At 42.6% G+C, this 27,966-nt stretch overlaps 3 protein-coding genes across 4 annotated transcripts; 1 reads left to right on the top strand and 2 right to left on the bottom strand.

Moving 5' to 3' along the window:
* Nucleotides 1–1,283: 1,283 nt before the first annotated feature.
* Nucleotides 1,284–7,855, bottom strand: opn7d (opsin 7, group member d). Its single transcript, XM_053849736.1, has 6 exons — nt 7,602–7,855; nt 3,912–4,003; nt 3,684–3,846; nt 3,361–3,488; nt 2,957–3,291; nt 1,284–2,567 (listed from the first exon to the last, which is right to left on the bottom strand). Exons 2-6 carry the CDS (start codon nt 4,000–4,002, stop codon nt 2,085–2,087), a joined length of 1,200 nt encoding a protein of 399 aa, XP_053705711.1. The 5' UTR covers nt 4,003; nt 7,602–7,855; the 3' UTR covers nt 1,284–2,084.
* A 2,818-nt stretch (nt 7,856–10,673) lies between these two features.
* On the bottom strand, nt 10,674–13,994 carry emilin3a (elastin microfibril interfacer 3a). Its single transcript, XM_053849725.1, has 4 exons — nt 13,858–13,994; nt 13,667–13,786; nt 12,810–13,585; nt 10,674–12,589 (listed from the first exon to the last, which is right to left on the bottom strand). Exons 1-4 carry the CDS (start codon nt 13,992–13,994, stop codon nt 10,674–10,676), a joined length of 2,949 nt encoding a protein of 982 aa, XP_053705700.1.
* Nucleotides 13,995–18,360: 4,366 nt separating this feature from the next.
* slc35a2 (solute carrier family 35 member 2) lies at nt 18,361–27,757 on the top strand. 2 transcript variants are annotated; one of them, XM_053850126.1, is made up of 6 exons: nt 18,361–18,711; nt 20,500–20,682; nt 21,487–21,638; nt 22,544–22,666; nt 23,232–23,800; nt 27,296–27,757. In XM_053850126.1, exons 1-6 carry the CDS (start codon nt 18,648–18,650, stop codon nt 27,321–27,323), a joined length of 1,119 nt encoding a protein of 372 aa, XP_053706101.1. In that variant the 5' UTR covers nt 18,361–18,647; the 3' UTR covers nt 27,324–27,757. The 2 variants fall into 2 exon arrangements, with proteins under 2 accessions (XP_053706101.1, XP_053706102.1); XM_053850127.1 differs by lacking the exon at nt 27,296–27,757 and adding an exon at nt 24,140–27,287.
* The last annotated feature ends 209 nt before the right edge of the window (nt 27,758–27,966 follow it).

Raw genomic sequence — 27,966 nt, 5'->3', positions numbered from 1 at the left:
TTTGGTTATATATTGTAGTGTACACGCGCTCTGGTTTGTTCCCTTTGTGTACACTAGAGGGCAGACTATTCCATAAGATGCAACTCTTCGTGGAGCATTTTAGATATGTGTTGTGCATATGGACAATTTAAATAATAATTGTACAATACATGGAACGTTGTATTAACGTGAATCATTTTTTCTTTCCTAGACTGGAGTTGACATTTCCCCAACATAAACACAAAACAATAGAGGATCAGAAACGTGCATTGACATATGCTCCACAAAGTTCTCCAGTTTATCCCATCACGTCACTTATTTTCTCTAATACCCAGTGAAACAGTGTCTCATTGCTGTTTGCCAGAGAACAGCTTATCCTCTTGACTTTTATGACACTGCATTTAAAGAAATAAGAGTCAATTATTCATGGATATTTGTGAAGGCCTCCTGCTGTGTCAAATTCACGTCTCAGTTGAGCTTTAAATAAATAAAATTAATAATAAAATAAAATGTCTATATAGTTGTTTGAACAGGGGTGGGTTTCTCAGCTCAGGGTTCTGTGTGCATATTATGTCTGATTTGGTCTTGTGTCCAAGATTTGGTGAGTCATTACTGCATCATTTATATTTCTAATAAGAAAGTCGTGTTGCCTTTTATCTAAGAATATTTTCTAAACCATATTCATAAATATAATCTCTTGCTGTAACACAATTTTAACAATGAAACTACAAAATGATTATTTCTATCTGTTGTTTATTCACATATCTCGTCATAATCATACATTGATAATTATGTAATAATAATTTATAATTTAATCTATGTTATTAATATAGACCCTTGAATTAGGATGATATTAGCCACTCCTGTGCTTGTGTTAAGTGTCAACTGCTGTGTTGTATTACGAGGCACACTTAATCACAGTCGTACTCTGCTATATCTCAATCATTTTGAGGCTTTTTGAAGCCATTATAAAGTGAAAATGATTAAAAGCATACATTTGTTTTGTGAAATATGAAGTTCACATTTTCTAGTTCAAGCTTTATTTCCTAATTTAAGGATTAGTTTGCCTGTAAATAATTTTAGCACATGCCAATTCACTGTAAATTACTTGGTAAATGCATATTAAAACAATAAAAAAGAAAGAAAGAATCGAGAGATGGAATGATGTTGAGTTTTTATTTCATAAACAAGGCTTCATAGGACTTCATTATCATTATCATTTACAAATTTGTTGATACATTGAAAGACACTTTTACGCATTTAAATACATGACGTCACAAAGACTTTTCGTCAGGCTTGTCTTTATTATTAACAGTACCAATGATACATATTTTTCCTGTTCTTATATGGAATAATATTGTCACATCACGCATGTTCTCAACTTCACAAGTCAAAGTGCCCTCAGTAATTTGAAAGTCACATGCCAGTGCTTCATGGAAAATGTTGAAATCTCACTGAGTTCCAATAAACGAAATGAATAGTGGTAGTGCATAGCTCCAGCTTACACACTGAATCAAAGAGTCCATTTCCTTCATGTCCAAATGGGTTTTTTGTGAAGGTCAACATAGTGGGGACAGTCGTCCACCAACACACAGGAGATTCATCGGGATCCGTGCCATCCATATCAAATGCTGGCAGTTGTAAACTTCGACATTGTCTGTTTTGTCCTGACAAGGAAACAACAGCCATCAGTTTGATTTAATACTTCTCAATTAATTTTCCGACAAGGTCATCATGGACCCTCAAGGAGTTTCTGATCACATTTGCTGAATACTTGATCGACTCCACTGTGTTGCAGTTGTGACTGTCACATTACTGACTTCACGCTGTGTTCAATTCCCAGCCAGCAGGGTTTGCCCCGTAGACGTCTCCTTTAGTATCCAGCTCAAGAAACAGCCATTCACTTGTAAACCGTATCAAGCCACACAAATATTACATAAACACAAATTTACATGTCTATTTTCTTTCTTCTGATGAAGCCATCTGAAAGTATCAACCAGCTCCGTTCAACGCTGGTAAACCGATGACCTTAAAGAACTTTTGCGAGTCACGCTTTTTCAAAGTGAAAGACTCAGTTGCTTCATCACTTGGCTGTTGGTTCCTCTTCAAAGAAAGTCCGTCTGTGGCTGGGCAGAGAGCTGGGTGACCCTCACCTCTTGGTGAGTCGTACCAGTCAGTATGCAGGCAGTCCTCTGGGGTGTGGTCATGTGACACAGAGTTGTGTTGTCAGTGCAGTGGTGGCACGCCCCGTAGCTCTCTGGCTGTCCGTACGAGCAGCGGGTCGAGATGCTTACGTCCCGGTTGCGCTGCGATGTGGATCCCAGACATTCTTTCGGGTCTGACTGGGGACTCGCTTTGTAGATCTTCTGCCGGAGTCTCGAGGCGTCTCGTGAGAGACATTTGCGAAAGTTCGGTTTGCAAAGCAGGTAGACAATGGGGTTGTAAATGGTGGAGGATTTGGCGAAGACTGCGGCTAAGGCAAACATCGTCGGAGGGACCTGGGTGGCGTCCCCGAAAGCAGCCCACATGGCGACAGCAGCATACGGGGACCAGGCTACCAGGAAGCCGATGCACACTGCTACCGACAACTATGGAGAAGAAAAAATATAGATCATCATAAACAATTAAAATTGGGTTTAAAACATTGAAACACCAGGCTCCTGTCTGGCCTTTTTAAATGTGACTCAGCAAGGTCTGGGAGACGTTCTTTAACCAGCTCATTCATTTATCAAGCTGTTTTCTATTCTTAGTTTGAGGTGTCCTCTGTCTCCTTCCTCCAGTTTTTGCCTCATTTTCCGGGCTGAAATTTAATTTTAGGTTGCTTCTCCTTCCAACCCGAGCCTGTAAGCAACCCATGAGACAGGCATTGTGCAGTCACATGGAGGCTTTTGTCGCCTTGCCAACATTGCACATGCGTAGTGGTGTGACGCTCCCACCGCCTTTAGTTTCACCTACTTCCGTGCTCAGATGCACTGACCTTGACAATAAGACTGTGTGCGTTGGCTGTCTTAGTTTGCGGTGACACATGCTGCTGGACGGCTTGGCGTGACCCCCGCACCGTCATCAGGATGAACGTGTAGGATAGGAAGATGACGGCGCAGGGCAGCGCGTAGCAGAAGAGGAAGAGGCAGATAATGTAAGACATGGCCGTTGACTCGTGGTTTGGTGCGTGCCAGTCGATGCAGCAGGCGGTGCCGTAAGGCTCGGCTTTGTAGTGCCCCCACTCAGCCAGGGGCCCCACCGCAAATATGCTTGCATAACACCAGGCACCTGCCACTAGGAGGCGGGCGTGTGATGGAGAGAACTTGTTACCTGGATACAGAAGAGAATTTGCTGTTACATATAATTCCTTGTGTCCTATCGGGTTTGTTATTTACTCACAGTGATTAGGGAAGCAGACTTTGAGGCAGCAGACTAAAGAGAGAGCTGTGAGGTTGCTCAGGCTGCAGAGGCCAAACAGAACGCCACAGGTGGCGTATATCTGACAGACAGTCTCGCCAAAAAGCCACCTGTGAATATACAATAGATTAGAAATGATTTCCCATTCAATAGTGCCTGTTTTAGACCCCACAAAAAAATGAAAATCTTTTCAGCCCTCAGATTGAAAATGTTGAGTGATGTCGTTTTGACCCCCCCCCCCCAAATTTTTCAACCGCACAAAGGTGATGCAATCATACGTTGCGGTGGCTCGAGACCTGACTCACCTATGAGAGAAAGCCGAGGGTATTGCCAGTGGAAATAAAGTGAGTGTCATTCCAAGGTCGCTGATGGATAGACTGATGATGAAGAACTCTGCAGGCTTCAAAGTCGACCTCTTGTGATAGGCAACAAGTAGGAGAGTGCAGTTGCCCAGCAGGGACAGCACACCTGCCGGCGGTGGAAGCAGCTCTGCTCAGAAATACGGCTGAAATCGACTGGTTATTTGGACTTACAGAAGACGCTGTAGATGGCCCCCATGAGGATGTCTTTCTCCTTTGAGATGGTGGAGACAAAGACAGGAGACGTGTCCGAAGCGTTTCCCATCCTGAACGATTCAGAGAGCAGAAACAAAATGATGATGTCAATGTCTTGGTCTGTAAGCAGGGATGGCACCGCCGTTGCATTTATGATACGTGTCACAAAAACAAAAATATTTTGTTTCTCTACATTTACTCTACATGTGGTATTACATGGATGTCTACTTACTGGACCCAATGGTGCGGAAACACACTTCAAAGTACAAGTACAATGAAAATATTGGGGCGCTTTTATTGACAATTGCGTTCTGTTGCAGTTCTTTGATCGGGAATCTTGACATTCTGTCTCCCAGATATGTTGTATAATCTCCTGTCAGAACCCTTGGGCCTTCATGGTTAACATAATGTGTCTTTACAGTTCAGTGTAGTCAAGTAATGAGCCTGAATGGCTGAGAACAAAATGCATCTAGGCATGACAGTGTTGTTTGTAAGACAGCAGAACAAATGTGGTATATAATAATTACACATGACGCAAGAGTCGTGCTGTCAAGTCGTGTTTCAGCATCTCTGTCAGAAATATTGCCGTTTTAGACAGAACTCTTTCACAGTCACTGCGTTCATGCTGTAAAGAAGCAAAATGAGAACGGGAAATATGTCGGTTCTTCGTTGGACAGTTACAAAGACAAGCAATCTACACATGTATTTTGTTAATTTTACCATAGTTAAATCCATAAAACATGCTTCAATTTCAAGGTTTAGTCATGAATGGTGTTTCTCGAGAAACAGTGAGCTTCTTATCATGAAAATGATTCAGGTGTAGCTCTTAAAAAATTCTATTTTTACAGTACACTAGAAAAGCACTCCTCAAGAGCACTGATCTCATGCAGCCCATTTTCACCCATTATTACGGTTCCACATTTATTTAATCTATTGGTATAGAGTTTGAAGCATTTTTCTGAAGTGAGGAGTCAAAACACTGCTCTAAAAGATGCTGACAGCTTGTTAAAACATGTGATATGCAAATCATAACAGCATGAGTCAATTTGCACTGACTATTAGTGCAACACATGCACTGTTTAGTTAACACACTGAAGCAGTTGATTCATTGTTCTCTCTTTTCAAAATAATTTAAAGAGTCCATGTATCGTAAACTGGGTTTTGACATGATAAAAGTTCATTATTTATTTAATGGTTAAGAAAAAAGACGCGTAGACGTATTGGCTAATGGGACCCACAAAAACATCATCAGCGTCTGAAATCTGAGAATGAAACAAAGCTGGACAATTCAGAGTTAATACATTGGTGTAACTGGCTGTGAAAATGACACTCTTCCACCATGCTACGCACAAGACCTGATCACTATCCCTTCGGCTGGCTGTCCGAGAACAAGGAGACGATTGCTATTCAGAGCATCACGTTTCTTGTTAGAGCAATGAAAAATGAGTCGGATCAGAACGCTCAGAGCGCCGGGACAGATCTGCAGCAACACTTACAGTGCTACCAGAGATGACGCTGCAGCAGCATTGACACTCAAGGACTGAAGCATTACGGCTATTGACCACCAGATGATGAAAAAGCACCTGTAACTCAAGGTCTCGGAGAGAAACCGCCCAGTTGCTATTCATTGTTAAATCTGGACGGATTCAGTGCACTGTGGCAAACATTTGGAAAGTTTGTCATTGGGGACATGGATTCCTTCAAGATTCATAATGTCATCTCTGTTGTTGATTCTTTCTTTCGTCTGCTCTGTTGGTTTTTAAGCCTCATTGCCTTTAATAAGCGTTCGCTAGCAGCGTTTCTCTATCTGAGTACAATATATGCAGCACATCTCTGAGGCTCCGCTTCACCATTAACATGATACTCAGTAATGAACTCTTCTTTGTCAACAAGACAAGAGGATGATGAGCCTCAGCAGAATGTGTGTAACAATCAGAGGGAGGAAGAAGAAAAGGGTCAGGGATATAAAGGAGCTGAGGTGTCACTGTGTTCTGTATCGATTAAAAAAATATTTTTCTAAATCTCAGTAAAATGCAGTGGCAGTTGAACTCATCAAAGCGCTTTCATGGAAAGGTTTTAAGGGGGGCTTTATTCCCCACTGTCGCAGGGAAATTGTAGAAGCTCGACAGGCGCTTGCTGTGTAACAATTCTCTCCTGCTGAGCGCAAGTGTCACCTAAACTGAGGTTTAGTGACAGTGACAAGCAAATGTCATCACCACCTCAGCTGAATACTCCACAGTAAAGAGACGCCTGGAGCAACACTTTCAAACACACAGTCCCTATAGAAAACTAATGCGTGCGTGCGACTGATGTAATCGTGTGTCTAGGTCAGGACTGACTTCAATTAGCCACGTCATTTTTCATTGCCCTTCAAATGTGTAAGTAAAATTGGAGATAGATTGCCACTAAGCAATTGTACGACACCTTGAAAGCCTCCGTGCCCCACCACTAGATGGCTGTGTTTCAGGCAGTCTTCCTGATATTATAAATGTTGGAATGTTTATGAGGAGGAAAGCCTTGGCTTCTTTGCTCCGACTGCTGCCCCCGCGACCTCACTTCAGATAAGAGGTTGCAGAGGCACAGGTTGCTACTGGTACTGATGATCAGATTCTCAAGCAACAGTGGATTTAAACACTAAATAAAGCCACAAAAATCCAGCATTATTATCACTTTCCGCTAGACAGTGGATGTCAAATTGCTCCACAATACAATCACAACCAATTGTTTACCCCGACATTTAAAACACAAAGAGAAAACCATGTTAATCGCAAATACTGAATGAGCACAGACACTCAGAGCAGTGGCTGGGGAAGTTGCCACACTGCTGCAAGAAACACCTTCGCCTGTCACTTCCAAAAGGACAGGGCTGGAAGACATATCCAGTGTGTTTACGCTGCAAACGGACACCAAATCCTGCACTTGGCTCGACCGAGGACATCATTTTGGTTTAGCATTAAACAGCAATGCAGTTTAATCATGCATTGTGTGGCCACAGACAATAACAAAGTCTTGTTTTATTCATTAGAATACTGTGCTTGGCATTGGCTGAATTATTGATGTCATATTCATAGTTATTTGTTCATTCCCAGTGGACAACAACGCAGCTGATGGCAAAGCACAACTGATACATTTTAAATAAATAATCCAACATTGCCAGCCCCGAATGTCATTTTCACTCATCCCTGGCTGCCTTTATGACACAAACATGTTACATAACCACAGAATGATTGAATGTGACAACAATATTTATGTTTCTGCGACGACTGGATTTCGACAGCTGCTTTCTTTTTGTTGTCTCCGACGTTAATGTGGAGGTTGGACTCGTGTTGACAGCGTGTTACTTTGGGTTGTGTAGCTTGTGGTGATGCTTATTCAAGTGACAATATGCATTTGTTGATGTTGAGCTTCAGTCTGCAGGATGAGTTAACTCCAAAATGATGGAATGTTTGAAGACTGTTTTACATCAGTAATATAACTTATTTACTCTGGACTCTCTGGACTACAGGCTGCCGCATCTTTTGTCTTAATCTGTAATTTTTTTTGAATATTTGAACCCTGAATGACCTTAATACATACACAGTGTGCTGAGGAAACTTTATTTTAAATACCAATTTCAGTTCAGGAACCGCACAGATAAAACAATATAATTTCTCGAGAAGAAAGTCTTACCTTCAGGGAGGTTTTGCTCGTCCTCAGTTAGACTCATGGAGGCCAGGTGGAGATCAGGAACAAGGAGAGAGGAGCTTAAATAGCCACAGAGGAGGAGAAAGTGAGACGGAAGATGATGTGGAAGGTTCAGGCACTGGCTCTTTTTTAAGGAGCACAGTGAAGTTTTTGGTCCAGGTATCCTTCCTCTCTCTGCAAGTGTGACACAGAAGCAGTCAGGTGGACACACACATACACACACACTCGCGCCGTCATTGTGGGAGGCACACACTGAGGCAAAATGAAAATCCCACAGTGACGGCGGGCCAGAGACGGAGAGAGTGAGAGAGTGAGGGGAGGTGAGTGGGTGGGCACTGGTGATCAGAATAATACTAGTTAGAATGGATGATGAGTCAACCCCCACCCTTTTCTGGTTTTGCCGATGTAAAGCTATGCTTGTCCTCTTCTTTTTTATCTTCTGATGGTGTAGGGGCAGCTGTCTTCAAGAGCAACATCTGACATCCAGTTGAAGAACGGTGTAGCATGCAAACCAGAATTGCCTGAGGGACTATTTACTGTTTATATGGAGTTTCCTTCCCTGGATTCAGACCAGCAACCATCCCTTCAATGCCATCTGTGTTTGGCTGCTACAGAAGCAAAGCATGGTTTTTGTAAACAGAATATGAATTGGTCACCAATTCACATGCATTAAATTACTTCTGTGAACCATTTTTTTCTAAAAAAAAAACCAAAACAATAATTTTCTTATCATCTGTCAATTACAAATCTCATTTTTTGATCATTTTTGATGACTATTCTAGGGTTGTAAAAGGTGTAGAATTCATTTTTGCCATTTCCAAAGCACCATGAGGTAGGCAAACCCTTAGTTTTTTAAATAGTAGGCTTCATCAGAATTAAAAGAACAGGTGAGTCATTGAAAAGCTACAACTGCAGAGTCTATTAAGAACGTGCTTTAAGCGTAGCATCAAAATCGTGGCTCGTTCACAGTTAACAACTCATAATGGGACACAATTGTTTCACTCTGAATTCAAATATGGTGAATGACATGACTATGACAAAATGTTCCTGCGAAGTGGTCAGTCAGCGAGCGCAGTCACCCTTTCCTTTAAGTCAAAACAATGACAGATAATGCCGTGGCTTTGTGTGGGTTCTTTCAGCACAAATGAATGAGGACCGTAATTTCTTCCTGACCCCAGCCCTGGCAGGAGACAACAGCACTTCACTGGCACGTCCTCATCCAATTTTATCATTCCCGCGCATGCAGCTTGCTCGCAGCTTTCTTGCCCGCTGACTGACAGTCACAGAAGCAGCTTAAGGGAGTGTGCGCTGGTTGCTCTGGTTGAGCTGTGCTGAGGCTGCAGGCCTGTCACAGAGCTATAAAGAGCAAGACTGTCATTTTAATACTTGGGGGCAGTGTCCTGGCCTTTCTCAGGCCGCTGCCTCTGACATCTCTTGATGAACTTCTTGTCGGGTGTGCAGTGAGATTACGTAGCGGGTGTGTAAATGGAAGGTGACGGCCGACAGGGAATGATCAGAATGACAGGAAGTGAGAGAAGCTGGTGGTCGACAAGTCTGCGGAGAGACCGCGCTGTGGCCTAATGGTTCCATTTGTTTACAGGAGAAGATAGTGTTGGAGACTTCATGACTTCCTCAAGCTTCCTCCCACACTATATGAGCTAAAGTCAAAGTCATTTTTAGTATGATTCTGCCACATTTTAATTCAAAACATGATTTTTCTGTGTTGGATACTGCGGCAGATCCTCATCATCGAGTGGATGAGTCATGTTTTGTTTCACAACGAAAGTTTATGGCCTCATTTGAACTAAGAAGTAATACTTGCCATGGTAAAAGGAGGCAGAGTGATGTCCTGCACAGTTTTGTTGCCATCATATTGGAGAGTGCGGGAAGTGCTCAGATGTTATTGCCAGAGGTGAATTGACTATGACTCAGGGGACTCTTACGAATGTCCTTACTTTAATTACACAAAGAAGACTGTGCATCTTTCAAGTTCAGACGGCACAGTGTACTGGAAAAGTCAACCACACTCAGCATAAGTATTGTTGATTTCATAAAACCACAGCTCTCTGTAGCTTTTTACCTCCGCTCATTAGGCAGTGGTGATGCATGGTGCCGTCACTGCTCTAAACTAATTCCAGCAACAAAGCCCAGAAAGGTGAATGACGGTGACGCACAGTGATACATACATGAATGTTTTCCTGTAAGCAGCGCCCACATTAATACGCGTGACATTCACTTCCTCTTCAGCAGAAATGGAGTGCAAAAAAATTGAATCACTACATTGCAGGGATCATATGTTTTACCTGTTCTTATCACTCCATATTGAAAATGTTTGTCATCCTCCTAGGACTTTGCTTTTGTAGGATAACACATTTTTCAGTTTATAAACAAGGTCATCTAAGGACTTGGTTAGCTAACATGGTGGATTCACAGTTCAGCGATATGAGGAAGATATGACAGGGCGTTGAGGTGGAGCAGTACTTGGCAGGGTCATTTTAACCTTGGCAAAAAATGCCAATGTTTTTTTTTCCCTCATGGCAGGGATGGGCTGTCTACAAATCATCATTTTTGGAAGGCAGGGTTTAATTTGTGCTCTGCAAAACAGCCAAGTCTCCCCAGGCGACTCAATTTATTCTCTAACTCCCTCTTGCGGTGTAGTTTTCAACAGACCCCACTTCTCATAAGAAGACCAGTGAATTGCAACAGCAGTCTTTAATTCAACTTTTGGATGATACATATATTACCAAAAACAGGAGTAGAAATTCCTAAGTTCACAAATTGTATAAAAACAAAACATCATATTTTCAGTCTCACTATATAATAAAAATCACATGTAAACGCTTTTAAATAATCATTTATACAACGAAACAGAACCATATTCAAGAGGCAGGTTGTGGCGTTGACTCATGTGATCTGAGTGTTGACCTGTGTAGCAAAAGCACCTTCAGAATCACGGAATCAATTGTGGCATTCAGGTAAAAGTACAAAAAGTCATTTTTTCAGTGCAGGTTTTTCCATGACTTTTTCCATTAAAGACTTTTCCTCACATCAGCTAAACTAATTTGAAGTAAAAGTGTCCCCTCTTCTAGAATCATCCTCCAGCTGTAAAACTTGTGTTGACTCCAGTCTCATCGTGCAATTTCTGAGTTCGCTGCGAAGGTCAGAGAGCTGCCGTGCGTGATTTGAGAGTGTGCCATTAAACTGGAGGAGAAGCCCGTTTGATTGTTTTTCCAACTCCTGCCTGATGGTCTCCAGGTCCTCAGCCAAGAAGTTCAGACCCTTGCACTTGTCTTCAACAGTGGCCACGCGGCCCCCGACCTCAGATACCTCTTTCTTCACACCCATGGCTGTGCTTCGGCAACCTCGCACCTCCTCCACCAGGCGTCGCTTCATCTCCTGGAGCTCGCTCTTCAGTCGGGTCAGCCTCCGCTCACCTGTCCCAAGCATGGAAGCTTGATGTCCAACCAGCTGGACCACTCCCTTCATCTGCTGAGCCAGACGAGCCTCTCTTTCATGCCAAGAGTTGTTTGCTTGACCGACTTGATGGACCACAGACCCAAGAGAGTCCTGAAGGCCTTTGAGGGTTCTGTTGACTGAGTGCACATTGAACTGCAGAAGCGTCAGGGCTCCCTGTACGGATGGCTCTCCTTCCTCTTGGGCCTGCTGGTTCGTGCGCTCCAGATGTCTCATGATGTTCTGCATTGTCGTGTTGAGGATATCAAGGCGGTCCTCATGCAGTCCCATTTCCTCTTCAACATTTCCACTCCTACTATCAGACTCTTTCTGAGTAGATATCGTGTTGGGAGGCGTTGAACAAGAGGAGGAGCAAAGACTCTCAAGGCCGATGAGTTGTTTCTGAAGTCTGTCCACATCCATTTCAAGTCTTCCACGAAGTGACTCCAACTCCAGCTCCAGGGTTGGAACTGCATGGCCCTCCAGGAGGACTGGGGCAGTAGCATTGCCAAGCTCTTCCAAAGCTGTCAGTAGGCGACCTTCTAGTGCCTTCATCTTCCCCTCCATGCGAGCCTCCATGCCATGTCCCTCCTCAACTGGGTCTAAGCTAATATGCCTCTGACCATACTCATCATTCTTCAGCTGACCAGTCAAATTAAGCTTGGACTCTACATACGCCAACCGGCCCTCCAGTATTCCCTCGATGTGGTCTTTATGTGAACCCAGTTCTACCCTCAGATGGCTCTGGGACTGATTCAGGCCAGCCAGTGACGCCTCCAGCAACTGCACCCTCTCACCCAGCCCGCTCATCATCGTACAGCAGCTATCTGCCTGAATTCCTTGAATCTGTGTCTGGAGGTTCCTCAGCTCGGTCTTTAAATCAACGCTGGTTTCTTCCAGTGTAGATTCCATTTCCTTTTGACTCTCACTTTGCTCCCTCTGACACAGACGCTGCACATCCCCAGCCTTCTCCTCACATCTTCCCTCCACCGTCTCCACACGCTTCTCAAACCCACCCAAAATGTCCACTCTAGCGGCATTCAATTTGTCATCTAATAGTTTCTCCACAGTGTGTGGAGAAACTGGAGAATTGACACTTTCTCCATTTGCAATCCTCCTCAGTGCTCCGTCATGAGTCAGAATTGTGGCTTTCAGTTCCTGCAGCTCAGTAATCTTGGTTTTCAATTCACTCCTTAACTCTTCTACTTTGCTATTGAGATCTGTGAGGCTAGGAATGACATGCCTGCTGTCCAGACCGACGATTTGTGGATCACCCCCGGGGATTTCCACAAAACCTACTGTGGAGGAACTTGAAGATACAGCTTGAGCAGCAACTGGACCGGGACCTGCAGAGAGAAGAGCTGAGAGCATCCTGTTGGCATCCTCTCGTAATGAAGCCCGCAGACTTTCTTCCAGTCCATTCACAGTCCCCCTTAGTGTCTCGAAGCCCTGGTTTAGACGTCGGACATCCTCCTCCATTCTGTATAACCGTTCCTCAGTTTCAGGGTCCAGAGCTTGACCTGGTGAGAGAAGGTGCAGTGTAAATAGTGGCTCTGATTCCCTGGATAAGAATGTGTTTCCATCTAGAGGGCTAAGAAAGAACTGCCCTTGTAGTCCACAACAAAATGTAGTGGTGTTGATGAAGTGGTGACAAAGTTCAGTGAAGAACAGAATGAATGTTGAAATGTGGTGTTAAAGAGACGCTGCGATAGGCTCCAGCATTGTTTAGTCTGTACAAACCTGCGGTCTGTCCGGGAGTCTCTTCACCTTCAGAGATGGGAGTGGCCTCCTGTGGCACATGACGTCGTGGTCCCAGACTCTGCTCAAGCTCATGGTTCTCTTCCACGTCTGTCTGCAGGGAGTCAATGTGATCCGGTTCTCTGTGATGTGTTTCTATGTGATCTGGTTCCGATAGATGCGTTTCAATATGGTCTGCTTCTGGGTGATGCGCTTCAATGTGGTCTGGATCTGGGTGGTGTGCTTCTATGTGATCTAGCTCTGGCTCATGTGTTTCCAAGTGATCTGGTTCTGGCTCGGATGGATAAGGTTCAAATGAGGTGGCTGGAAATGAAGAAGATGCTGGGGGTCCAAACTGACGCATTGGGTAGTGATGGATGCTGCTTGGAGGTCCTTTGGGTTGCAGCCGTTGGCTAGATTTCATACCATAATTGATGGGTGGGCCTTTGAGCATTGGGCCTTTCATCATAGGGCCCTTAAACATTGGGCCTTTTTGCATTGGACCTTTATGTGCAGGACCCTTAAACATTGGTCCTTTTAGCATTGGACCTTTATGTGCAGGACCCTTAAAGATAGGGCCCTTTCTAGGTGGCCCCTTAAATTGTGGGCCTTTAAAAGATGGTGGCCCCTTGAAAGGTGGCATACTTTTCACTGGATGGTGATAAACTGGGGGACCCTCCATACAGTTGTATCCTGAGTACCCCGGACAACAACGCCACTCCAGTTCTGTGACAGTTTTATGTGCCACTTTGTAGATTGGTTTGTACATCATGCGATACCTGTCAGAAGCAAGGGAAGCGACTTGTCAAAATCCAACTGTGATGTTTGCTTTTCATTGCATCTAAATCTAGTTGACTCACAAAAGCGTTGGACATTTTTTCCCCCAGGAACACTTGTTGTACTCGGCTTTGACATAAGGTGCCACTCCATCTTGCATTGTGAAGGACATTGTCTTTTCCACTACGTAGGCGCAGTGGTTCCTTGGATGGAGAATGAGAGTAGATGATGAATAAGATGCTACAGAGTTGAAGTTGAAAGAAAGAACACCTACTTGTGTCTGCTGGTGGGTTTCCCTTGTTGGTGAAGTTCCACTGCATGATGGTATTGGCTCATCTGAAGTGGTCTGTAAAACCTGGCTTGTCCCAAAGCCAAGCACAATGCAAAGATAAAAAAACAACCTGCAGCCATCTCTTCAAATACGCCTTAAAATATCCAAGCCGGGAAAGGAAAACAATCGTATTCCAACGTGGAGGGATCCGGGTCAATTTCCCAATCCAGTCACTTTTCAGGAGTCCGACCGGGGTGTGAAACAGCTCCTCTGGAGGAGAAGTTTTCAGCCGCACCGAAAGCAGAATGCCTGTGAATGGCAACCTTGACGTTGGTAGTGGGTGTGGTGGTCTCTGTTAGAGGGACAGCAGTCCACTGTGAGTTTTGGGGACTACAGACTCAACAAATAGGACCCCAGAGACAGAAATCTACATATCTCCTCCCTGCTGACCACCTCTTAGTAACACCAGTGTGACAATTAAGAGCTTGCTGCTGTTATTCTGCTCCATGTTTAATGTTTGTTTGAAGAAAAGTGTTTTCCAATGACCCATTTTCCATACTGACATCGCCCAAACGGAAAGAGAGAAACATCTTGTTCTCAGGATTCAAAGCAGTGCCATGACTTAAGCATGTAAAGAGCATCTCTGAAATATTCTGACATATTTTTTTCACAAACAAGTCCTCTTGCCCTTTATCTATTATTATAAGTTACAGCCTCACATAGTGTTAACTGCTATCTATGATTTTCAAGCCGTTTCCCAGGCTAGTTGTATAATGCATTTATTACTTTGGCATTAAAAGGGAAGTACTTATTCATTCTGGTTACTCTCAGAAACCATTGTGGCTAATGGTGTCAGAATATTTTCACTCTGGGTGGTAATGACATTATCATCCTGAAATAAAAAAGATGAATTCAGTATGGTGTAATTTTCAATAGGCAGACAAGCTAATGCCTTCTGCTTTACCCTGGTTCTTCTGTTTTCCCTTCACACATGTTCACTAGCAGATGCTAAACACCAACACCAGAGCAAACCTCCAGGAACTGGAACAAATAAAACCAAATGAGACTGGCATGGTGAGAGCACCACCCCATCCATCAACAACACAGGTTTATTCAGTAAACAAGTCCACTCCTTTAAATATAGTAACAAGTCTGTCCACTGTACCACACTAAAGGCGTGTTCCAGCTCACTCCTTGAGATTTACATCAATTTTTCCTGCACCAATCTTCATGCTTCCCTGTGACCATTCCAAACACAAGCGCTACATTATGTGCACATTATAGTCCAGGTATCATTGACTGTCCCTTTTCAGCGAGCCAATTTCCTCTGTGGAGGTTTCACCCAGGCACACCTTCTCTTTTCTTGGAAACACCCTTATTTCTGCAGAGCCTCGGCAGTGTGTTTTTCTTTCTCAGGCAGAGAAAGACATCATTGTATGATGTCAAATGTGCCCCACCGGTTGTGATGTCATTTAAGGCACACAGGAAGGGAATTCAAGGGGCCACTATTGAAGGCTGAGTGTGGTGGAAGCCTTTCATACAGACCCATCAATCGATCACTGGTGTATCTGTGTGATGGTGTCGGTTTTTCACTTTTCTGTGAATTTGTCGGACCTGGTTCCGGACCACGATCACCCCCATTGTGTATAGCACACTGTAGAGAGTTGGATTCACCGCTGAGATGCTGGTGGGTGGCATGATGACTCTTAAAGACTTGTTATAAACATATTTTTATGCATATTGTTCGCTGATGCCCCTTGTGAGAGAGAGAGGGCCTAGTGGAAGGTAGGAATCATCATTTCTTGGCAGTTACATTACAAAGTCTTCAGCTATTTTGCTAACAGACAGGCACAAATGCAAACCAAAACACGGAGGAGCTATTTATTTACAGTCACTCTTTCAGAACCATCAACGCAAAGCCACTGACGCAATCTTGTTTTGTTGCTTCTCTCTGTGACACAGTTCTCGACTTCTCTGAGAAAGAATTTATTTGAGTTACCTCAAGGAGTGATTGAGCATTTGAAAACAGTTTCAATGTCAAGCTGACTAATAAAAACCTGCTTACAACACTGCAGGACTCAACTTCCAGGCCATCATACTGACCATGCAGAACAAGTGCAGCCTTATTTTGGAACCGTCCGGCAGCCCCACCTTGAGTTTTACATGTATGGCAAAACACAAGCTCAGCTGTTCAATGGTGCACTCACTCAACAGCCTGTCAGCGCTCTGACGTCAGGCCATACGGGTTGTTTAGCTCGTGCAGTGAACAGGGTGTGTATTACTGGCACACAAATCTGAAGGGAAGATTCTCAAGATATTCCGACTCCATGGACAACCGTGGGCTTCTCCGCCATTTAGACTACTTCCCTGAGTCTATTTAGTTTTGACACCAGCTGTCCACATTCTGAGTCAGCATGCAAATCCTTCTGTGTGTGTGTCTAGTGTTTATGAATGAGTCGGTCTGGTTCAGGTCTGTCTGACAGCCAAACCACCACCCCCGCCCCCCACCTTGGACAATCATAAGGCTTTTTCTCTGTTTTAGTTTGCCAAAGCCTAAACAGGAAAACACAAAATGAGAGTGCCATGTCCACAGTTCTGTTTTAAAGAAGACTGTTGAATTTGCTACAACTTCTGCAGCTCATTTCCAAATGGAAACAGCCTAAGTGATATACACTTATGAGGACCAGTAATGAGGAAACCAAGCCATAATATTAGTTTTACTTTGTGAAGATATAGTAAGCATTTTTAAGTAGCCCTCACCACATTTCCCCCATTTTTCCTGTTTAACTCCACTGTCTGTGCTTCAAAGCCAGCTTAGGTTTAATAGATTTGTTTTTAACTTTCGAGTGCTTGGCGGAAAAGTACTTCTAGTCGTGTTTTATTTGCTGCTTTGTTTGTTTTTTGGAGGCCAGGATCTGCTCTTCTGTCTTCACAGCCAGGTTTAAGAACAAACAAGAGTAATTGGACAAAATCCCAAGTCGGGATTTTCAGCATCCTGTGTTAGAGACATTACAATTGACTGAGTTGAGTTTTTTTTCATATTAAATCCCAAGTATGTCATATTTCTACTGCTGCTACTACTCATTTATAGAGAGAAGATTGAGGTGAATCTGAACTGCCATATAGGGAGCCAAAGGTCGTGCCACACTTCGCATGTCAGGCGAGATGATCAATGAGTTTGTTGTTGCCAGACTGACGCCAATGTGTACCCATCTGGACAACTCCACATGTGCACACACTCACTCACAAACACTTTGCTTAATAGCAGCTTTTGCTGTTTCCCTGTAGAGATATTGTAGCTTTTCTTCATGGTTATAAGTGAATGCATACTTTGATAATGGAGCTGCAGTGATGACACCAATTCATTTTTATTTAATTGCAGTTGGTATACCGGGAATAAAGTCGTGAATGAAACTAACACCTGACAGTCTGTCCTCACAACTCTCTGTTTTTCCTGGGGATTTGGAAAGCAGAAACATTAAAAGTAATCTCTTGGTTTCCAAAGTATTATGACTGAAATCCTCTGCGCTATATTTGGAGCTGTCCTCAGTATGGACATAAATTCCAAGCAGTAATTTAAAATAATTTTAATAAAATTGTTTTTGTGATGCTCATTTGAAATGTTTATATCTGGAGGCAAATGTGATCATGTGCGCCGAGAGAAACAATGCCATCTACTGGACTCACGTTGCAGTTATCGTAATATTACAAATGAGCAAATATATATATTTGCAAACGAGTGTGTATAACATGCAATAATATTGGTATTTGAAACATATCCGAAGACCTCGTGTACTTTAGCTTGAGGGTTGGCAGCTTTTGCATTGACGGTGGTATTGTCTGCACTGGGGTGTGTTCCCTTTGTTAAATGACTCAAGCGGTGTAATTTACAGGTCACACATTTATCTACAAACTTTCAAAGTTCTTGGGTATGGGCAGCTGAAAGACTCTCACATGGTTAATGAAAAGAAAGCAGAAAATATCAAACGTTAATCTGTCTAACAAGACAAAAAAATATTTGAAACATTTTCTTGTTAGAATATATATATATATATATATATATATATATATATATATATATATATATATATATATATATATATATATATATATATATATATATATATATATATATATATATATATATATATACTCATCCTTTGGTCCTTATAATTAATAATAATTATATATTAATAATTTATATAATTATATATATATATATATATATATATATATATATATATATATATATATATATATATATAAATTATTAATATATAATTATTATTAATTATAAGGACCAAAGGATGACAGTCTCCGACTTAAGTTCAAATACAATGGCGAAATATATTTTACTAAGACGGTGATGTAAAAAGGCTCTTGAGCGACAACATACACACTCACTATGTGACGATCACGTGTAATTCGCTATTCATCCACTTAGTGGCGCAATTGTACCAACTCGCCTTTTCGCGGACTGCCAATGGAACAAACGAAGAAGGTTGAGTTGTGACGCCGTGTGTGTCACGTCGCTGCAGCGGTAGTTGGGAGCAGTGCTAGGGTAGCTGTTACACTCCGATGGTCCCGGCGGTTCCACCGCAGGCCCCGGCACCCACAGCTCCTTAAGACATATACCCAGGCTCGTCCGGGAACGAGGAGCATTACTGAAGCGGCCTTGGTCCCGAGTACAGCTCGGAAACACGCCTTGCTTCGGGGGTTTGGCTGGGAGGTGCTAGCGGAACAGGTTTGAGGGGTGAAAGTTCGGTTCGTACGTCGGCCAGTGGAAGTCGAGCATGGCCAAAGAAAACGACTTCCAGCCGCCCGAGGAGAAGGCGACCAGTCCTAGTCAGAGGGACGGTAAGAGAGTCTAAAAGAACTGCTGTAAACGGACACGATAGTGTGCATTAATATTTAATACTCGAGGCGTCACTGTTGTTTACATTCCGATCGGCGGATGACTTGGAATATAACGTGTGACTGACTGAATCAAACTTGTCCAGCCTCCGCCTGCCCACGCAACTCAATCTTTAGTAGTCATTGAAATACATAACATGGCTGTCTTCCGCCAGTCGTTGTTTATTATTGGACGTGCTCCAGTTCAGTTGCTCTGTGTAATGACAAGTCGATGGTGCTCAGATGCCCAATGGGGTGAGTCAAGACTTGTGGTGACGTGGAGAGTATGAGGTCAGGTGCTGGACCAGGAGGGCGTCGCACTGGAGAGTTTTGTCCTGGATACTCGAGAGGATGCCGTCAGGTTTGACGACATTCTGTATTTACCGGCTGCGCCCGCTTGATAAACTTAAAAGATTACACTGTCCCTGATGTTTGGGTATTGTGTTTGAGCTATTTTGATTCACCAACACACTTCGTCTGTGGAAAAAATAAACATTTGGGGTTGCAACTATATATATATATGTATATATATATATATATATATATATATATATATATATATATATATATATATATATATATATATATATATATATATATATACACACACACACTACCACACTAGACCTGACTATATTTTGAGTAATGATAACGTTACGGTTCTAAACAGCACTCAACGCTCCACAAGTGTTCACTATTCCATTCCATTTCCATTTTGTAATGACTATTTTCAAAGCTATAATCACACAGCTATTTTTGTTAACCTCTACACGTCATACACCAACAACTTAAGCGATCGACTGTTAAAATAATCTGTAGTTTCAGTCCTAAAAACAACCACCTTCACTGATGACATCTCTGATAGGTGGTTCTTCCTCCTGGGTACAATGTTTTATGTTATTTTTTGTCTGCTGTAAGGCTGTGTATTGGCAGGTAACTTGCGATACGTGTCCCGATACAGGAGTGGTGATACGATGTATTGCGATATATTGAGATATTTACATTCAGCAATCTATTCTAACAACAACCATCATTTTAAGGGGGAAAATTAGATAATGCAGTACAATATTATGTTCATGAAAATAATTTTGTTTTGAACTCAGTCCAGCTTTCAGTAGACTATTTCAATCCAACAGAGGAATGAATTGCTCCTTTACTCAACAAAATGACTCCACTGTGCAATAGGAAAATGTGTTAAACATGTCACAAATGCAGCAGCATCTCCAACTATTCATGTATTAAATATCATTATATAGAAATTGAAACATATAGACAATATCACACCTAGTATTGTGATATCTCAACAAAAATATCAATACAGTGTATAGTATTTGTGCATATCAATATATTTCTACACCCCGAGTCTGCCTTAATTCTAAAAGCGAGACAAGAGAATGCTTTCATGACTTGGAAGGACAAGGTCAGAGACAATTTAAATACATGAATACATTACCATAAAACAAAAAAAAAATCTCTATTATCTCCAACTTTGAGGATTACATTAAATCTTAGTGTTCAAATTATGTCAACGATAAAAGAAAATTGATTCCACGAGTCAAATTTTCTTCTTTATTTCTGAGACATAGAATATTCCCAATTTATACAAAGACAAATATTTCGTAGCTTGTCCTTTTTAAAGGAGTGTGGAGGACTGGTGGTGAAGCATGGATGGCATTTGACTGAGTTGGAGTGGCAGGACGTGATTAATTCAAATTTGACATTTGAATCTGAATTTTCTTTACCTCTTCGCAGTGAACAGGAGGCTGAAGTACATCAGTTTGGCCGTGCTGGTGGTCCAGAATGCATCACTCATTCTTAACATCCGCTATGTTCGCACGTTGCCGGGTGACCATTTCTACGCTACGTCTGCTGTTGTAATGGCAGAGCTCCTCAAGGTTCTGACGTGCCTTCTCATCATCCTGCTGCAGAAGAAATGTAAGTGGGGCTTTTGAATGTTTTATGTCCAGAAAAAAACTCAATTTCTCATGTGGAAAAAAGTGCTCCTATACATCGAATGCAGGTTGTCAGAATTTTAAAAAATGGCAGGCACAAAGATGTCAAACAAGTGAGAGAAAGAAGGATATACTTCTGTATCATAAATGAATAGTCAGGAAACAGTGGGGCCTTTTTGGCAGGAAATGTGGGACTACATTTTCTTCTCAGACTGCTTTGATAGATAAGTGAATATTTTTTAATTGAACATACAGCAGGAAGTTATTACAGAAGTATTGGCTGACGCTCATGCCTGACAATGTTCACCTAAGTTTGGCAAGTCTTTGCTGCTTGCTGATAAAAGCCAAACACTCCGTTCATCAAAGTAGTCATAGTCCGTTGCCTGTGTGGAGGACAAAACAGGTTTTACGTGCTCCACTATAGAGACGGAAGTCTTCAAATCAAACATTGAAAGACGAGCTGTTTACTATTGACGCTTAAGTGGAAAAAGTATTAAGATGATTAGTAGAGGACTGCTTCGCTGACACCTACAAATACATTTAAAAATCTGTATCTGAAAGAAACATTTATGTAAATATGTCATAAACCAATATTCATGAACTTTATAAATGTTGTCAAAATCATTTCAAGATTATATTATGGACGTATATTTGTGTAGAACTGTTTTGATTCCTCAATTCTACATGACATGGAAACACAATTAAGATCTTCAGGAGAAGAGAAGTCTGACTTGAGCCTGTCAATCTCTCTATTTTGACTGACTTCAACTAATGTTTGTCTTGCTAGTCAACGTGAAGGAGATGGTGCGCTTGCTCCTCGACGCCATCGTGTTTCAGTACAAGGACACGCTGAAGCTGGCCGTCCCATCTCTCATCTACACTCTCCAGAACAACCTGCAGTATGTCGCCATCTCAAACCTGCCAGCTGCCACTTTCCAGGTCAGAGGGTGACCTCATTGTCTTCTGACAAAGGTCCACTGTGGGACACTCCTTATCGGATGTTCAGATAATATAAGTCTATTGTCAGATCCTTGACTGAAACATAGTTCCTGTGGCTTTTATGATGTGAGGTGGAACCATTATGTTTGTATAAGCTTGTGGCAAATATTTATGACGTTCACAGCCACCCACAGAGTTTCTATAAGAGTGTAGGTGTGGTATATAATACATAATGTGGACATCTACCAGAACCTGTTTGAGATCGGAGATAAATTGAGTGAATCCGGTTTTGCTGCCTTGCAGTCAAAATGTTTGAAATCGTAAAAGAATCAACGACTATGAATATATTTTTTACAGTTGGTCCAGTATTCCAGGGATGAGGACCTGTTTTTCGGGGACCAATCGAGCCAAAATACCACCACACTTGACCTGACTGTGTAGCCTTTGTATTGGGTGAGGGAGTTGTGCAATGTAGCTCTCCCTCTGCCAAGTGGTTACACACAAGCCTCAGTATATTACGATGGCCGCAAGGGAGTGTTGTGACCTCACAGAATATGTTGACGGCTTAAGTTACTTCCTCAATAGAGCGGCATGGACACACAGGCAGGTTTATTTGTACATCGCAATATGCAAAAGTTAATAAAAAGTTATTAATGAAGACAATAGAATGAAGCCTTTCAAAACATTACAAACAGCAGGAGCACATTATAGCTGTGGTAAGCAAAAGTGTTTTTAGTAACAGTTTGTCTGGACTCCCAGTGCTGGTAGTGTTTCACTATTGGTGGGGGATTATGGATAAACGGCCGCTCAGTTCTGACTCAGGGAGCACTGTGAACCTGCCTGAGTGGTCTGGATGTCTGCTGTCCTCAGCACAAATCTTGATTGGCATTTTGCATTCTGTGCAGGTCACCTACCAGTTGAAGATTCTCACCACTGCTCTGTTCAGTGTGCTGATGCTGAAAAAGTCTCTGTCCAAAGTTCAGTGGATTTCACTGCTGCTGCTGTTCGCAGGTGTCGCCATTGTGCAGGTGAGTCACTTTGTAAACAGGCTTTAAATAGCTGTTGACAAAAGAGATAATCTCTGTGAGATCAGAGATACAGTTTTTCTGGCCAGCTTGTAGATCATGAATTTCAGATAATACTTATTGATGGTTCATCCTAATACCAAGAAACATTGGATATAACCATTAGTTGACTAATAATGAATTTCATAACCGGAGCCTAGGTATATACAAACAGGTCAAACTACATTTTATTTTACGCAAACTCACTGAAGTGATTTGTTTTTGTAGCCAAACAAAAGATGCGTAGAAGTTGAAAAACAGTCCAATTTTCTTAGTTACGTCACCTTGGGAACGGTGGCATCTGTATTGCTTATCCATTATAGGCAGTGGCATGATTTGCTAACAATAAAATGAAAACAAAAATAAAATAAAAGCTGGATTTGAAACCACATGCGTTGGTTTTCAAGTGTGAAAGTCAATTGTTGTGTAGACCTTTTAACGGAGCACTGACCTCTCTCCAACTGCAAGGTGTATGTGTCACCTCTAGTGTTCCAAGGTTTGCTCATGACTGTGTCGGTGTCTCTTGCAGGTGCAGCAAGAGGGGAACAAGGAATCCTCCGTATCAAGCAGTTTCAAACAGAACTACATGGTGGGACTGTTTGCCGTGGTGATCAGCTGCCTGTCCTCTGGCTTTGCCGGCGTTTACTTTGAGAAGATCCTCAAAGGAAGCTCGGCGTCCGTCTGGGTCCGCAACGTGCAGTTGGGAATCTTCGGCATGGCCCTGGGCATGCTGGCGCTGTGGTGGAACGACGGCGATGCCATCGCTGAGCGCGGCTTCCTTTTCGGCTACACCAACATGGTCTGGTGTGTCATATTCAACCAAGCTTTCGGCGGGCTCCTGGTCGCCGTCGTGGTCAAGTACGCCGACAACATCCTGAAGGGCTTCGCGACTTCCTTCTCCATCATCGTCTCGACCGTGCTCTCCATATACCTTTTCGGCTTCCACATTGACCTGCTGTTCACAGCGGGGGCAGGACTTGTCATCGGCGCCGTCTACATGTACAGTCTCCCAAGACCGGCGGGCCCCTCCTCCTCCTCGTCTTCCTCTTTGTCATCAAGGACTGACCGTGGCGGCGAGATGGAAAAGTTTCTTCCAAAGTCAGTGTTGGTGAAGTGACATGTTTTTTTTCCCCTCTTCTCGCTTCCTCTCTCACTTTCTCTCTGCACTCTTCCGGGTCAGAGGTGAAACCGACGACAATAAAACGACTGAGGTGCTGGCTCTCACCGACGAGGGTCAATAACTTTCCACACCTCACGCTGAGCCCTGCTACTGACACTTTCTCCTGCTTGTTTTTGTCCCCTGATCAGCTGAGCAATCACCTCCTTAACTGACCTGACATTGTTGGTGGATGATGGATTACTCCTTCTCATGCATGCTCCAAACACCCTTACCAAACTGCAGCTCCCCTGATCTTTCCCACTCACTGTGCTTTTTAGATGACTGCTTTTTGGGGGTCTCCACCCGCCACCTTCTCTTTGACTGACCAAGGAGACAAGGACGAGGAGGAGCTCTCTTCCTGCGTCTGCTCTTCATCTCTACCTTGAGAGATGAGGCATGAGAATGAGCGGAAAACCATTTCACTCTAACGTTGGATGTGACGCAAAGGAGATCTGCTTTCTCGGTTCAATCCGCCCTTGCTCACTCACCAGGATGAGAAGATACAGGAGACAACACTTCCTTACTAACCCTTCAGTCTGGTCCTGCTGCCTCACAACTCAGGGAGTGTGCACCCCGCTCCTTCCTCTGACATCCACATAACTGACTTCTCCCAAAGCACAACAAGAGGAAGAGGTAGAGGAAGCTCCAGCTACTAGGATCCCCATCTCTTGTCTTTTGTGTTACCGCTTCTGCCTTAAGAATTTGGACCTCACTGACTGAATAAGGAAAGAAAAAGCCTTCTGCTAAAATAGATGATTATTTCTGCTGCTGGAAGAGCAGCATGTCTTTTCACTGTGCAGCTTCCCAGGAAATGAAGGTGCTATTTACACTTTTCATTTTTTGTCTGTCTGCTTTAAATCAGAATATTCAGTTGTTTTCCTGGCCCAGCTCTGAGTAGAATGTCGCTAAATCCATCCAATAGTAACAGCTTCCATCAGTCGTACCTGAAATAAATAAATGTTTAAGGTTGCCATAGTGAGGGCTTTAGATGTGCCAAATAACTTTGGCCTGACCTCATCTTCTCACTTCAGTTTTAAGGGGCAAATATAAGCTGCACAGTGAAAACGCCTCATAGTTTTAGAGTTTTGTCTTGGGTGGCCAGGTTGGTGTGTGTATCTGCAGACAGGCTGTTGCTGTCTGGTGCCTTTTCTTCTCGCCTGTACAGAAGCCATAACTGTTCAATGTAAAGCTGCGTGTCATCCCCCCCTCAGAAACAAACAAAAAACAAATACAAAAAAACTCAAGTCCTTCAAAGCTTGACACTAAGTGGTTGTGTTGAAGCGGGGATGTGCTCCTCGATTATTTTGATAATTGTTCTCACCAAATGTGTCCTGCTGCGGGTGTCTTGTGAAAGACGTCCCGTGACGTTGTCCTGAATGTTGCGGTCTGCAGAGCTGGACAGAAGTCGTGTCGCCTGCCTCTGTCTCGCTGCTTTTCTGTGTTCCCTGCGTTCGACTTTGCGGGAAGTTATTGTGTTTGTGTCTCCATCGCTGCTCACCACAAGGTCTTGATCAGAAGTCTCACTGCATCATGCTAATTCGACAAGGTCATGTGATCATAGTTTGCGTCGGAGCTCTAGATTTTGAACCTGTGGCTGATGTCTGTGTTTACTGATGAGCAAGGAAGCAACAGAGGAGTCGCTCTGACCTGTTCTGTCGTTGATAGAGTTGTGTTATTACGTATTACACAACACTCTTTCTGTCTTCAGCTCAGGTCGCTCTGGCAGCCGGTCACCATGGAGACAGGAAACGCGCTTCTTCTCCCGTAGCAAATTATTGCATTCAAGTCGGGTCATCTTTCAACTGTGACTGTTTTTGTGGAATTATAATTGTTTTATTTATACAAATATGTTGCTGGGAAATATATTGGAAATGATCTTTATAATATATATCTATAGTTTTTATGTGTGTGGGACTGGATGGGTGAGTTTCTATATTATCGGTGGAACAAAGGTGGCCTGGTTGGGTTCAGACTGCAGGCAGTGTTCGCAGACATGATGCTGATGTTGCCACGAAATGTGAAGAGAAGGCTTTGGAGTGATTTGGTTGTAAAGTCCTGGTGAGTTTCAGTGGAGAGGTGACCACAAAATAATTGTCACTACATCATGGACCAGAATGATTGCCTTGAGTCCGATATACCAAAATACACCTTTATTTATTTAGAGAGTGGAAAAGTGTAGTTTGTAGTATGTTTATTATTTGCTTTAATTTTACAGAACAGAAATCAGACCTTAGCTGGAAGATGTAGCAGGTGACCCAGATAATAACTGTGCATTTAAATCTTGCCTGCTTGGCTTTTGTATTGTCCACTTGCTTACGATTTTCTGGGGGAAAAAAAAGAAGAAAAAAATGCATCTCTGACAGTAGCTTCTGAAAATGAAGCGTCACCTTTTGTTTACGACAAAAATCCGGCAGCAGTCGTTTTCCTCGAGGACGACGGCAGAGATATCCGGGTTAAACTTCCTCTTCCTGTCTGGAAGATTTAGTTTTTGTTGGTTTATCGTTTGTATCCAAGGATCGAGCCGTCTCATTACTGATCTGTTACTTTGCACTTAATTTGTATCGATGCCTCTGAATTTGTACATACTTCTTTTGGTAAAGTTTTATAAAAACAAGGATGTGGATTCAACTACTCTTGTCTTTTGTTTTGATTTTTATGATGGAAAATTGACCATTTCTACACAGGTTTCTAATTTTAATGCATTTTTAACATCTGTGTGACATAAAATTCATATTATTCTAAAAGAAAAATCTGTTCATACATTTTGAATTTGTATGAACACTAATATTTTATGAGCTGCATAATTGCTTTGCATTGTTATGCTCTAAAATGAAAATGCGTCTGTAGTTATTTTTTTTTATTTGATAAAATATCACATAGCAGCATAGCTTAATTGAAAATTGTCTAGTGTGTTCTCATTCGGAGTTTTATTTCTGTTTCACTCAAAGGTCATTTATAATTTTTTTTTTTTCTGTTCATTCCACTTCAGTTAAGCGTACATAAGACGGGGTGATCTGACTCTGCAGTGGTCAGTACCTCATCAAGTTGTCCTTGGAAGCTAAGGAGGTGAACTGGTGAATATCAGAACTTTCCAGTTTTGATATTCACATACTCAAGTGTTGTTGTAATGAAAGTGGCAGGAGGTCTTTGCTGCCATCTCTACAACAAACTGAGGATTCTTTTCTTCAAGGGCCGAGAAGAAAAGACTAGCCGTGGCTACTAACAGATACATCTTTTGCCACCATGTTCACACTCCGACCCTCCTTGGACTTCATTGTACTGCAGAGCTGCTCTTTAGTGACCGTAGTGAGTGTGTACTTTAACCATCAGATTTAGTGGTGAAACCTGGAACCAGTTCCAGTTTTATCTCTGCAGGATCTCTAACTTCTGCTGCTCCGTTTCTGCCCCTCTTTCTTCCCTTGTCTGTCTTTCAGGTGTGGCGGGAAGCGTAAAGGATCCTGACTGAGGCGCACCCTCACCTGCTGCCTCCACCAGCTCCTGGACCCAAGAGAAACCACGAGCCTGACCCGGTGACCCTGTATCCATCTGTAAGCTCAGTGATGACAAGAACCAGTACCTCGTCTCTGCTCAGTAATGGTGACCAAAAAACACTCCAATACAGTTAGTAGCCACAGTATTTATTTCTATCCAAATAATACTACTTATAACATTTCAGTGTCCATGTTGACATGCTTGTTCATACTAGTGTTATTTTTTATGTTTATTGACTCTAGCTAAATGACTGAAAACATTTCATAACGGGGAGAATAGGGTGAGCCATTATGGAAGCATCCATTTCAGTGAGGTAAATATGGACATTATTTGTCATGTGACCTTGAAATCCTCCGACTCTTCCTACTGCAGGCTTAATAGTAACCTATTTTCCTCAATATTGTTTTACCTATGTGCCTTTGTTTTTACAGAACTAGATTCATTTACTGCTCAACTTTTGCAGTGCAGTTTTCTATTTTTGTTTTTGCAATTAAAGTCTTGGGGAAAAAAAGGATTGTGTTTGTTTCTGTTCTTATGATGTGCTCTGACTTGACATGAGTGACAACACAAAATGAAAGCCACTATAAAAATGTCGTAACTAGTTGTGTTGGGA

Source organism: Synchiropus splendidus, chromosome 18 (genome assembly GCF_027744825.2).
Source record: "Synchiropus splendidus isolate RoL2022-P1 chromosome 18, RoL_Sspl_1.0, whole genome shotgun sequence".
In the NCBI taxonomy this organism is placed as follows: Eukaryota; Metazoa; Chordata; class Actinopteri; order Syngnathiformes; family Callionymidae; genus Synchiropus; species Synchiropus splendidus.
This window is presented reverse-complemented; position numbering and strand designations above follow the sequence as displayed.